Source organism: Mustela putorius, unplaced genomic scaffold, assembly GCF_011764305.1.
Source record: "Mustela putorius furo isolate JIRA1106 unplaced genomic scaffold, ASM1176430v1.1 tig00003845_pilon_pilon_pilon, whole genome shotgun sequence".
NCBI classification, from domain to species: Eukaryota; Metazoa; Chordata; class Mammalia; order Carnivora; family Mustelidae; genus Mustela; species Mustela putorius.
The window spans coordinates 49986417-50000751 of NW_025421998.1; the positions used below are offsets into that span (position 1 = coordinate 49986417).

Below are 14335 nucleotides of genomic sequence, written 5' to 3' on the forward strand. Positions count from 1 at the left end.
TAATTTCCTTCTGATTTCTTTTGACCCAGAGACTATTTTGAAATGTGTTAATTTTTAAGAATTTATAATTTCTCAAAACTCCTTCCGTTAATTACTAATTAATTCCACTATGATAAAAGGACATACTTTTGTATGATTTCAACACTTAAATTCAGAGTTGTTTTATGGCCTAGCAATAAAATCTAACCCAGACAATGTTTCATATAAGCTTGAAAATAATGTGTATTCTCTGCTGTTCTTAGGGAAAGTATTCTATAGATGTGCAGGTTTGATAGTGGTTTATAGTGTTCTATAGTGTTCTTCATTTACTGTGTATCTTTGGTCATATTCTATCTACTTGTTCTATAACTACTGAAGTCTTCAATATCCATCTGTTGTTGAATTGTCTATTTCTCTCTTCAATTCTGTCAGGTTTTGTCCTATGTATGTGGAGGTTTTGCTGTAGTATTTCTAATTATTTTTTTGACGGTAAATCAAGGATCAATTGACCTTTTTATCATTATAAAATGTTTTTTCTATTAATAATTTTTGTTTTAAAATCTATTGTCTAATATTAGATAGCTGCTCCAGCTGTGTTTTGGTTACTGTATGCATCGTTTATCTTTTTCCATTCTTATACTTTCAATCTTCTGTATCCTTGAATCTAGAGTATGTGTGACTTTGATCTTGACTTTGTCACTAGTATTTGCATGACCCTGGCAAAGTTAATTCAATTTTCTAAACATGAGCTTCTTTACCTATAATACAAGAACAGTAATATACAGAAAGACTGTTACCAAGATTAAATGAGACAAGGCTTGCAAGTAGTTCTGCTTACTATAAGTAATGAATATTCAGAAGTATTACAAAAATTATTACTGAGAAACTTTGTTAGATTACTCCTTTCTGCCCAGGGATGCTGCTGAGTAAGCTTCATTCAAGTCTCCCCTCCCACCACCATCATGTCTAAGTCAGGGTCTCCCAAAGAGGCTGAACAGATGCAGAAGCTCTTTACTGGAGGTCTGAGCTTTGAAACCGAGGAGAGTCTGAGGAGCCATTCTGAGCAATGCGGAACACTTACAGACGGACTGTGTGGTAATGAGATATCCAAACACCAAGCGCTCCAGAGGCTTTGGGTTCGTCACATATGCCCCTGGGGAGGAGGTGGATGCAGCCATGAATGCAAGGCCACTCTTCCACACAAGGAAGAGTTGTGGAACTAAAGACAGCTATCTCAAGAGAAGATTCTCAAAAACCTGGTGCCCACTTAACCGTGAAAAAAGTTTTTGTTGGTAACATCAAAGACGACACGAAAGAATATCATCTAAGGGATTACATTTGAACAGTAAGGGAAAATCAAAGAAACTGAGATCATGACTGACTGAGGCAGTGTGTAATCATCCCTCAGAACAATGTACTGACCAAACACGCTTGAACATGTACCAGCAATAGGCCTCTCTGGGAGAAGATGATATACATCCTTGAAGCCCTAGCAGCTGGGAACGCCCAGCCTGTTTCTTTTTTCTGTTATCTCCCCTTCTCCAGTGATCACCTGTAGTTAATTAGATGATTCCTTTAAATGTGTTTACTCAACCACAGATCCTATACTGCTTGATCAGGTATATCTTGCTTGCTTGTTGACTGTTATCTGTATCTATTAAGTATGGACTGAGGAGCTGTTCTGGGAGGCAATCTTCTCAATTGCCGACACTTGCTCCCGTTCTCTTGAAGTGACTTGTTCGTGCCCCATTCTTCTCCCACGTGCCTTTGGAAAGTGGCAAGTGGTCATTGGAAAGCAGCAGCAGGGGCAAAAAGAGCAGTTTTGCTTTGTAACATTTGATGACTATGATTCTGTAGACAAGACTGTCATTCAAAAATACCTTACTTTGAATGGCCACAACTGTGAAGAACGGAAAAGCCCTATTAAAGCAAGAGAGGGCTAGTGCTTCATTCACACAAAGAGGTCTAAGTGGTTCTGGAAACTGCTGGTCGTCGTGGAGGTGGTTTTGGTGGGAATGACAACTTTGGTCATGGAGGGAACTTCAGTGGTCGAGGTGGCTTTTGGTGGCAGTCGAGGCGGTGGTGGATAAGGTGGCAGTTGGGATGGCTATCACAGATTTGGTAATGATGGAAGCAACTTTGGAGGTGGCAGAAGCTGTAATGATTTTGGCAATTACAACAATCAATCCTCAAATTTTGGACCCATGAAAGGAGCAAATTTTGGAGGCAGAAGTTCTAGCCCCTATGGTAGTAGAGGCCAATACTTTGCTAAACCATGAAACCAAGGTGGCTATGATGGTTCCAGCAGCATAAATAGCTATAGCAGTGGCAGAAGGTTTTAATTACTGCCAGGAAATAGCTTAGCAGGAGAGGAGAGCCAGAGAGGTGACAGGGAGGCTACAGGTTATAACAGATTTGTGAACTGAGCCAAACACAGGGGTAGCAGGGCCTAGCTGCTTCAAAGAAGACATGTTTTAGACAATACTCATGTGTATGTACAAAAAGTTCAAGGACTGTATTTGTGACTAATTGTGTAACAGATTATCATAGTTTCTGTTCTGTGGAAAGTGTAAAGCATTCCAACAAAGGGTTTTAATGTAGTTTTTTTTTTTTTTTTTTGCATCCTTGCTGTTGATTGCTAAATGTAATAGTCTGATCATGATGCTGAATAAATGTGTCTTTAAAAAATATATTATTACTAATGTTACTACCAAAGAAGATAAAAAAACTAATCAAAACAGAGACTCACCTTTTCTGATAAATACTGTTCATATATTCCAACAGCAGCTGCTCTTAAGAGACCTTTGGTTTGGTTGGTTTGATGTTTTCCATCTTTCTGACGACTTAATAAAACTTCGAGTTGCTGTTGGGCTGTAACTCGGTATCCTTCCACTGTCATCCAGAAGAAGAGATGTGCTTGACCTCCAGTTTGCTGCATGTAATCTACCAAACAAAATCCATAACAACATAGATATTAATGTCACATATTTTTGGATGCATGTAGCCATGCAAGTTAAGAAAGATTAAAGTTTCAAATACTTAAAACTCTACATTTTCAAACTGTTAAGCAAATGCTTAAGATGAAGAATGCTTACATCACAAATTGGTTAGGTTAAAAAGATCACAGTTATATAGAAAACACAAATGGAAGCACACATTTTTTTTTAAATCTTATTTTTCATGATAAAATTTCTAGGAGATAAAATTACTACAGAAGGCTTCATCAGAAAGAAACTACTTCAGGAACATTTGGCTTCTGTTCTCAATAAAGATTACTGATTATAATATTAATATTCTTACAAATATTAAAAGTAAGGATTAGGATCTTCAATAAGCCATGCATTTATGTTTTTGGTCATGAAAATGAAAAATCAGGGAGGTTTACTGAAAATGTCCTCCAGATAAAAAGCAGTTTTGATGTACAGTTGACCCCTGAACACTGCTGGTTAGATCAGGGGCACAACTCACCATGGACTCAAAAATCCATGTATAATTCCTGACTTCCCAAAACCATAACTACTAATAGTCTACTGTTGACTGGAAGCCTTCCCAATTATATAAACAATGAACACATACAACATTCTGTATGTACTATATTCTTAAAGTAAGCTAGAGAAAAAAATGTTAAGAGAATCACAAGGAAAATACATTTGTATTACTATACTGTATTTATCAAATACAATCTATATAAATAAGTGAATCTGCACAGTTCAAATCCATGTTGTTCCAAGGTCAAATATATTAACAAAATTAGTAAATATTTATATGTATTAAAATTACATAAAAACAAAGACCTATTCATGCACAAAATGATACAAATGTTAAAAACAATGTTGCTGATAAAGAACTCCTTCTCAAATAATTTAAATTCATAGAATCTGCTAGAATTTAAATGAGTTATTTAACAAATGCACATTTAAGTTAAAATAAGCATTTCTTTCCTTCTAAACAAAATAAATCTCTACCTCTATGATTTCCAAAAAAGGGAACACTTCAGAGAATGGGGAGTGGAGGAAAGATATATTTGGTATGCTTAATATCAGATATTTAAAGTTTAGTAATATTTACGATTATTAAAAATTTCAAGGGCTGTTTTATTTTCATAAAACGGATTTACCCACCCATAAAAAATTGTAGTGCAACATTGTCTACAAGAATGCTGTCCAAGGGGACTGTGCAAAGTTTCCCAAAGTTCGCTGCCAGTTTCACAGTATTTATTTCCTAAGAGAAAAGTAAATGCAGGTCAATATTTCATCTACTCATATATTAGGTCAAAGATCTTTTCATAGATATAAAAATGTTAAACTAAAATGGAATAAAAATAAAGTTTTTTCTTTTCTTTCTCCTTCATGTGGGTTCCCAAAAGTCCTAGCCTAAAGAATTTCCTAATTAATAGCTGCATAGTAAGTATGCATTAAAAGTATGATAAGCATTCACTTCTTTCATTATAAAATAATTCTGAATTACCAGAATTTCAAATATTCTCTATTTCTACATATTCCAAATGAAAATGAACATTTTAGGAGCTAAAGGGGATATCTGGAATGCTTACAATGTCCAAGAATAAATAAATCCCAACATGTTCAAGTACAGACTGAAGTCTATTCACTGAGAAAACAGAAAATTTCCCAAAAGAGTAATTTTTCTCCTGAGAGAGTAAAAACTCTACCATCTTTCATTAAAAATATGCTTCTTCTCAGACGACCTAAACAGTAAATTAAATTTAGTTTTCAAAGTCAAAAAGCAAAGTAACTACCTACACATGAAAAAACACAGAAAAACAAAACAAAACATGAGTTCAAAATTTAGACAGTCTAGAGATGCCTGGGTGGCTCAGTCAGTTAAGCATCTGCCTTCAGTTCAAGTCATAATCCCAGGGTTTGGGGTCGAGCCCTGCACTGGGCTCCCTGCTCAGTAAGGAACCTGCTTCTCCCTCTGCCTGCCACTCCTCCTACTTGTGCTCTCTCTTTTCTCTCTCTGATGAATAAATAAATAAAATCTTCAAAAAAATTTATAGAGAATCCACATGTCAAGCACTGTGCTATGTACTTTATACACATTATTCTCCACAATAATCCTATTGGATAAATATCACCCACCTCACTTAACAGATAAAAAAGCTGAAATCAGAAAGACTGTCTATGATTACAGAGCTGCCAAGAATGACTCGGTGTTTTCAAAGCCTGCAGCCTCTTCCATAAAACCCGAATGTTTCTGTGTCACCAGTTCTCTGTATTCCTAAATCCCTATCTCAATCCTCTATTTAAAAAAGAAAGATCAGAGGCGCCTGGGTGGCTCAGTCGGTTAAGGTTTCCCTTCAGCTCAAGTCATGATCCCAGGGTCCTGGGATTGAGTCCCCTGTTGGGCTCCTTGCTCAGTGGGGAGCCTGCTTCTCCCTCTATCTCTGCTCCCCTGAACCCTGCTCATGTGTTCCATCTCCCTCTTGCTCTGTTCTCTGTCAAATAAATTAATAAAATCTTAAAAAAAAAAAAAAGGAAAAGAAAGATCAGAAGGTTTTTCTGAAAGTTTGGGTGCCTTAATTATGGGGAAATACTAAATTAGATGTAGTTAATACATAATGGAGAAGAAAAAGAACTTGAGAAAAGTGGAAAACTTCCTCTCTAATTAGTATTTCCCTTCATATAAATACTGTATAATAACAGATAACTGACTTAAAATGTTTGGCATAAAGCAACCTGGTGGCAGCACGTTTTCTCCTAAGTCTTCTTTCTTCACCTCTTTCTTTCCCAGAAGCAGCTCCACATATGAGATGCAGAAGAGTATTCATTTATTATTGTAATAAAAAAGATAAACAGCCTTCTAAGATTTCAAGATGAGTAGCATGGTTAAAAAACTTTATCTCAGCAATTGCACTACTGGGTATTTACCCTAAAGATACAAACGTAGTGATCCAAAGGGGCACGTGCACCCAAATGTTTATAGCAGCAATGTCCACAATAGCCAAACTATGGAAAGAACCTAGATGTCCATCAACAGATGAATGGATCAAGAAGATGTGGTATATATACACAATGGAATACTATGCAGCCATCAAAAGAAATGAAATCTTGCCATTTGCGACAACATGGATGGAACTAGAGCGTATCATGCTTAGTGAAAGAAGTCAAGCAGAGAAAGACAACTATCATATGATCTCCCTGATATGAGGAAGTGGTGATGCAACATGGGGGCTTAAGTGGGTAGAAGAAGAATCAATGAAACAAGATGGAATTGGGAGGGAGACAAACCATAAGGGACTCTTAATCTCACAAAACAAACTGAGGGTTGCTGCGGGGAGGGGGGTTTGGAGAAGGGGGGTGGGATTATGGACATTGGGGAGGGTATGTGCTTTGGTGAGTGCTGTGAAGTGTGTAAACCTGGTGATTCACAGACCTGTACCCCTGGGGATAAAAATATATGTTTATAAAAAAAAATTAAAATAAAATGCAAAAAAAAACACCTTTATCTCTGTGGAGATTCTGACTTTTCTTCCCAAGTGAACTAATTAAAAAGGTAAAGCTTGAGACTCAAAAAAGAATTGATGGGCTTCAAAACAAGGTATCTAAATTTTAAAGGGATCTGCTATGAAAAGGTGTCTGAACACTGGGGCACGTGGGTGGCTCAATCAGTTGAGCATCTAACTCTTGATTTCAGCTTAAGACATTTACTCTGGGTCCTGGAAGCAAGCCTTATACTGGGCTCCACACTCTGGGGAGTCTGCTTGGAGATTCTTTCTCTCCTTCCTCTCTCTCTCTCAGCCCCCGTCCCCTGCTCCCACTGATGTGCTCTCTTGCTCCCAAAATAAGTATTCTTCTATACTGAATGTGCATGAGTATATAATTTTAAAATACATTTAACTGAAACAAAGACATACATACACATAAGTTCAGGTATTAGACAAACGCGGGCCTCAAGTAATGAGTTGTAATTAATTCAGCAACTAAACTCAATATTTATAAAAATCAGACTTCTATTCTTAAGAAATTCAAAATTTAAATACATTTTAAAATTACAAGCCCAGAAAGTCACAATAAATTTCCAAAAGGGAAAACCAGAAAAAAAAAAATAAAGGACTATACTGAAAACTAAGGTAGTTAGTTTAAAAAAAATCTCTTTTCTGTTTCCAAGGCCCAAATCTCTGCTCTTCTCAGCTACCTATAATCACTGTTTCTAATTCATCTCTCTCCATTTTCTCTTGGACCAGTTCCAATAAGGGTTTCTCTCCAATACTCCAAAATGCTATTATCAGATCACCAGTATTCTCCTGGTGGCAAATCAAATGGTCAATTCTACGTCTTCATCTTATTCAACTTATTAGCAGCCTGTGACATACCCGATTTCTTACTTCCTTAAAAACTTTCTATAATTGGCTTCTGGAATATCACACTCCCACGTTTTCCTTCAATTTCACCAGTGACTTACTCTGTCTCTTTAGGTAGATCTTCCACTTTGTCTTAAACTCTAGTAACTATACTGCCTCTGGACTAAGTTCTTGATTATCTTCTTTCTTATACTCACTGTTTTAGGTAACTCCATCCAGTATCTTTACTTTAAATAAACATCTAATAATCCTGAGGACCCTCAAAGTTTAGGTCCATCACCAACCTTCCCCTTGAACTACAGTGCTTAACAGCTAGCAGGTTTATACGACTGTCCAATAAGGATCTCAAACTAAAACATCCAAAATTTGACTGTCTCTTCTTAATCTCCTCTTTACTGTATTATCTATTTTAGTAAATAACAACACTGTTCATGCAGTCAGGCCAGAAATTCTAGGAATCCTCCTTTTTTTTCCCCTCACTCCATATTTAGTCTATTAGCAAATCTGTTAGTACTACATCCAAATTCTAATTACTTCCCACAACCTCTGCAGACATCTCATACTGGACCAATCATCTCCTAAATGATCTTTTAGTCTCCATTCTTATTCCCGCCAACTCTACCACAATTTCTAAACATCACAAAGACCCCAAGGGATTATTTTACCTCATAAGTCAGGTCATGTCACTTGCCAGCATAAATCTCCAACGGATTCCCATCACGATTAGAATTTTTTAAAAATCAGGGCACCTGGGTGGCTCAGTGAGTTAAGCCTCTGCCTTCGGCTCAGGTCATGATCTCAGGATCCTAGGACTGAGCCCCACATTTAGCTCTCTGCTCAGGAGGGAGCCTGCTTCCCCCTCTTTCTGCCTGCCTCTCTGCCTACTTGTGATCTCTCTCTCTCTGTCAAATAAATTTTTAAAATCTTTAAAAAAAAAAAAGAATTTTTAAAAAATCTTACTATGGTAGATAAAACCACATATGATATAATCCCTAAGGTTCCTCTCCAATTTTATTACTACTATCACCCTTTCTCATTCATTCCATACCAGCAATGCTGACCTACTCTAACTCTTCCTATCTCAGGGCCTCTGCATATGATTTCACCTCTGCCTGAACGATTCTTTAAAAAAGAAAAAATCTCTCGAGCGCCTGGGTGGCTCAGTGGGTTAAGCCACTGCCTTCGGCTCAGGTCATGATCTCAGAGTCCTGGGATCGAGTCCCGCATCGGGCTCTCTGCTCAGCGGAGAGCCTGCTTCCCTCTCTCTCTCTCTCTGCCTGCCTCTCCATCTACTTGTGATTTCTGTCAAATAAATAAATTAAATCTTTAAAAAAAAAAAAAAAAGAAAAAATCTCAACACTTTCCCATTATTCTACCAGATTTCTCTAAGCTCAAATGTAACCAAATCACTCAGCATCTAATCTAAAACATTCCTAGACGTTCTCTCTCTACTTTGCCTTGTTATTTTTTATATTTACTTATTTTTAACACGTTTTTTAACATTATATAATAATTTATTTATTGGTTTATTTTTTGACTCTTCAACTAAAATATAAGTTCTATGAAGAGAGAACTTTTGCCTATTAGGTCCGTCTAAAATGGTGCTCAATGTATAAAACTATGTAAGTGTTGAATTTTTAATAAAAAATGAAAAGATGAATAAATAAACCAATAAATAAAATCCTTAATTGCTGTAGCATTTTTCAGGAAATGTTTTAATCTCTTTAGTTTTAACAAATACTTTTTTCTGCAAATCCTTTTGTGGAGGGTCACACTAGTTAATATTTCACATCTTGTCATTTGCTAGATATTTAAGTGAATATAAAGTATTTATAACTAAACATTAATTTTAAAGTACTTTACTTACTTTGCCTGACTGCAATCGCTGTATTCTTGAGTCACATACTTTCTTTACAAATAGTAAGCTATTTATTTGATTCTTGATAGTGTTGATATCTAAATATAAACAAATTGATTATGAGCTAGTGGTAATGTTATTTATGAAATACTTTAAACATGTATGTACTGTAATTTAACATGAACAGAGCAAACAATAAAAGAACTAATCTGAAATTTTATAGTGAAATTATTTAATTAAAATTAAACCATGCCTATTATTTTTACTTTAGAGATAATTACAGTATCAACAGCCTCAAATTCAGAAAATTGTAATACTTTTATTCTTAACACACATTAACATAAGATTTAGACTTAGATAAGGTGAAAATAACTAATATCATAAAGTGACATTTGGGTAAATTAAAGTTTTGTTTAAAGATAGAATAATGATTAAAGAAGTACATGTTTCTGTACTTAAATGAATTACTTACCATCACCAACTGTATCTAGAGATCGAAGATACTGTAATTCTTCTGCTGCCTTATCTCTGACTGCTTCTAGCTCTCCAATATTGTCACTCAATTTAATAATGTTCATAAAGGCCTCATAGTTGCAATTAGAATCACGGATCTGAAAATGAAGTTTAAAAAACAGGTGGGAGAAGGACTCAGGAAAAAAAGAATCTTCAGGGTCTACCACATGCTAGGTAGGAACAATCTTATATCAAGTGTTTACGCAGTGCTTTTAAGAACACAAAATGAAAACTTCTGTACTCATAGTCCCAAAGAAAGGTAAAGGAGTAGAAGATGAGATTAGTGGTAGTGAAAGGCCAATCTGGTAGGGTACAGTACATGTGGTAGCTTCCATTCTGAGTGGAATGAAGTTATTGGAGGGTTTTAAACAGAAGAGTGCTGTTCTCTGACCTAAACTGAACAGAATCGATGTGATGACATAATTAACTGTTTTTTTTTCTCCTAGCCATGTGCTGTTTAAGAACAGGAATGGGAGTTGAGAGTTGAGTTGAATTTAACCAGAGTGTGGCTTCATCAAAAATATAACAAAGTGAGACACAAAAAGTACTCAAGGATATTATAAAGTGACCAGCTGCTGTGACTGCCAACAAGACTTAAGTAAAGGAGTAAGGGAAACAATGAAAAGGCAGCAGACTTGGGATACTGTACATTCTCTATAAGGAGTCGAAGAATTGGGGACTGAAGATGTCCAGAACTTGGGAAAAACTAGCTAATAAGCACACGAAAAGATGCTCAATATCATTGAGTCATCATGCATATTCAAGTTAACCACAACAAAACAGCAATGCCAAATGCTCATCAGAATGCAGAGAGATGGGGGCTCTCAACTGGTGCTAGGGAAGTGCAAAATCAGAACAAAACTTCAGAAGACTACTTGGCAATTTCTTTCACTTTATGTAAATTTTATTTCAATGATTAAAAAAAAGGTAGGTTATTAAAGACATGATTTCTCTAAGAACACATTAAGAAACAATTAAACAGATGTCCATTTATCTGCTCTAGTTGAAAATAACAATATGAGATAATTTATTCCACAGTAAGAGAGAAGACTCATTCTTAATTAGTTCGTATTTTAAAAAAATATATACATTTATGATGAGTAACGCAAAACTATCTATACTATTTTTAGAAATGACTTAAAAACTATCGTTGGATAACACTAACATATTATAGAAAGAAGATATGTTACTACTAGACTGCTCTAAACTTTGCCGTTCAAATAGAAATGAACTATATGGTTAGATATTAATGTAACTGAACTAAGAATAAGAACTGAGCTCATTTTAATATTTATAATACCTATGGATACAAGGTTTTCCACACAATTAATGTCAAAATACTAAACAAGGCAACAAAGTAGGCTAAAGATCCTTTACTGATAAACTTTGCTCTTTTAAATATATTTTCTGATTCTATACTGCAAAATGAAATAAGGAACAATTCCTGTTCATTAACGAGAAAAAAGACCCAAGCATCATACACAATAGTAGTATTAATCCAACTCTAGGGAGAACAAGTAAAGACATATTGGTTTGAATTTCTTTTGGAGCATATTTTAAATTCCACCCCCTCAAATGTTTACACCATGTATTTAATTATATAGCTAATATAAATTCAGCAAAAGAAAAACTGAAAGCTGAAGAAAAATATATAGGAAAAAAATTATTCCTAATCCCATGAGTGAGAGATAACCATAACATTCTGTACCTTTTCTATATCACAAATAAGATTATACAGTACTATATCTTGATTAAGTTTAGTATAAAACATCCATTTTACTGTGTTCTAAAAAACATTTCCTAATACCATTTACCCTTATTTCATTACTGAAATGTTTTTGAATTTTACCTCTTTACCTAGTTTTTTAAAAATTACTTTTTTTATTATATAACTAATACTTCCTATAAAGTACAATATATACACAAGAGAAAAAATTAAAACATTCATAATCTTTTATAATCCTACATAATCTTGTTAAGATTTCAAACAGTATATATACTATCAGAATTCTATAGTCATTAGTAAGAATATAATTACTTATATATTTGTTTTTTAAAAAGCACTCTCTATACACACATCACCTCTGGTTATCCTTTTCATATAAAAAATATGTTTAGTTTAGTATAAAACATAATGCAAAATGAAATAAGGACCTGGTGCCTGGGTGGCTCAGTTGGTTACGTGTCTGCCTTCTGTCAGGGCATGTTCCTATGATCCTGGGGTCCTCGGATCAAGTCCCACAACAGGCTCCCTGCTTAGTGGGAAGCCTGCTACTCCCTCTGCCCCTCCCCCCCCTTATGATCCTGTTCTCTCACACTCTCTCTCTCTCAAGTAAATAAAATCTTTAAATATATATATAAGCATTTTTTCATTATTCAAGATACACTAAGATACACTACTATCATTCTTTTTAATGGCTTCATGTATTCTATTTTATCAATATGCCATAACTTATTAAACTAGTCCTCCATGTAGAACACTTAAATTGCTTTCAATTTTTTAGTTTTAAAAGCAATGTTGCCATTAATGTCCTTAAATATAAATTGTTTCAAACTTACTTATTATTACTTAAGAATGAATTTCATGAGTATAACTCCTAACCAAAGGATATGCATTTTCAAAAATTTTAACTAGGCAGATATGCATGTTTTTAAAGCTTTCATAGAGCCCAACAGGACAGTAAAAAAATTGACAAAGGAAATGAAGAACCAGTTGTATGGCCTGCAAAAAAGGCTCTAGAAATACAAAGCTAACAAAACAATTTCTGCCTGCAGGTAACCCACAATCTGGTGGGAGAGAGAAAAATTGCTGCAGCAACACCACCAAAACAATGTCCAGTTTGATAATGGTTACTAGAAACAAAGAACAAGAAATTCTTTCCTAAGAAAGCTAGACTGAGTTAATAGAAGACAACTGTGGTGAAGAAATTCTATTTCAAGAAAATGAATCAACGATCTAGAAGCATATAACAAAGAACTCCCAGCAATAGCCCATTTACAACTCTTTCTTAACTATGAGTTTACTGAGGAAAAGCATATAAACACAAAAATAATTAGACTCAGTAAACTTAGTAATCACTAACCCTCTAATATGTCTGACAGATGAGAAAGCTATGACTTACAGAAAACTAGCTACTTATACACACACTAAGCAACCTGCAGAAACAAGTCTAGAACACACTTCCTCCCATTCTTAGTCCAGTGTTCGTTTTACCATACTTTCCTCCATTATACGGTATAAAAATGTAAAGCACATGCTATTAAGTAGTTCAGACCACAAGCTCTGTTTAAAAGCAAACAGCAACTTTTTAAAATACTCATCATCTATCCACTCAGGCAGTAAAATATCCTTTTCTTTTTAATTTAAATAAGTAGTAACAACACCAAAATTGTAACAGGATTATCTTATTAACAAACATCTTAAAAAGAATTTGGCTGCATGTTCAACATATTAGCAAACAGAAATATGAGAAATATAAAGATTATCTTTAAACATATTTTTACCTAATTTCTTTAATAAATTATTTCTTGATCTTCCTGCTCTCCAAGTACTGCTTCTAAATTTCGAAAAAACTGTTTTAAAAACAGAGTCATAATTTTAGAAAGTACATACCATCCATATGATATATTGATTAATATAATCAGGATCACTGAGTTGATTTATTAATGGAAGAAGAATTCCTCGTGCAAGAATTTCCTGGACAAAAATTGTAAAAAACAAAAACAAATTTAAACTAATATATTTATCAAATCACTAGGTAATGTAAATAACACAATGCTGTTACTTAAGAAAGGTACGATACACGTTAAACCCGAAAGCCAAAACAATCTTATAAAAAGATGAACTAATACACCTCAGTTAAAATAAGTGAGATGAAGCTACCTATACCAACCTGGATATATCTCCACAATGGCATCTAGTGTTGAGTGGAAAAAAGCAAAAGGGTAGCTGTAGTATGTTAGCATTTACATCAATTTTTAAAAAGGCAAAACAAAAAAGGTACCATATGTATTTATGAATCCTTACATCTATATTAGAAGTATAAAAATAAAAAATAAAAAAATAAAAAAAATACACAACCAATTTTAGAACAGTAGTTACCTTCAAGAGAGGAACAGAGCTACTAAAGTAAAACATTAACATTGGTTAAATTTGGGTAGTTGGTACATAAATGTCTACTGTATTATTCTCTATACTTGTTTGTGTTTGAAATCTTTCCTAATAGAAAATAAAATAGTATGTTAATTATTCATCTTTCTCTAGAATAGATCCTCCCATTTTTTGTAGCTATTTATGCTCCTACCTACTAAAATCCTGCTCTTCCTTCCAGGACTGACTACAGAATAAAATCTCCAACTGAAAAAGCCTTGATCATTTCAGCTGAGTATTTTTGTATTTTCATTTTTAAAATATACCCATGCCCTGAATTTATGGGATTTGTCACTTATCATCCTCTATGTAACTGTCTGTTTTCTACTTCTAGAAACGCTACCACTATCTAGGAATGTTCAGCATACGAATGACACCTGTCAAGTGATCTACTAATTTGTCAATCTTCAAAACTATTTACTCAAGGTCATATTCCTCAACATGGCAGGCATTACATAAATAGTAAAGGGATGGAAATGAAGAGTTTAGTGCTGATTCTATTAATACCACAACT

The 14335-nt window shown here is 34.5% G+C and overlaps 1 protein-coding gene and 1 pseudogene across 6 annotated transcripts in view; one reads left to right on the forward strand and one right to left on the reverse strand.

The window, feature by feature from the left end:
* Window positions 1–14335, reverse strand: part of SNX13 (sorting nexin 13) — a 126855-nt gene that overhangs the window by 43898 nt on the left and 68622 nt on the right. For all 6 annotated transcript variants that reach the window (XR_006601338.1, XM_004743388.3, XM_004743387.3 and 3 more), the window contains exons 9-13: window positions 13285–13368; window positions 9631–9769; window positions 9168–9256; window positions 4101–4200; window positions 2729–2922 (exon numbers count right to left, since the gene is read on the reverse strand). Coding sequence is in view for 5 of the 6 variants with exons in the window: in XM_004743388.3 (XP_004743445.1) it covers window positions 2729–2922; window positions 4101–4200; window positions 9168–9256; window positions 9631–9769; window positions 13285–13368 (606 nt within the window). In the remaining variant the exon portion in view is untranslated. The remainder of the gene's footprint in view (window positions 1–2728; window positions 2923–4100; window positions 4201–9167; window positions 9257–9630; window positions 9770–13284; window positions 13369–14335) is intronic.
* LOC106004911 lies at window positions 942–2321 on the forward strand (annotated as a pseudogene).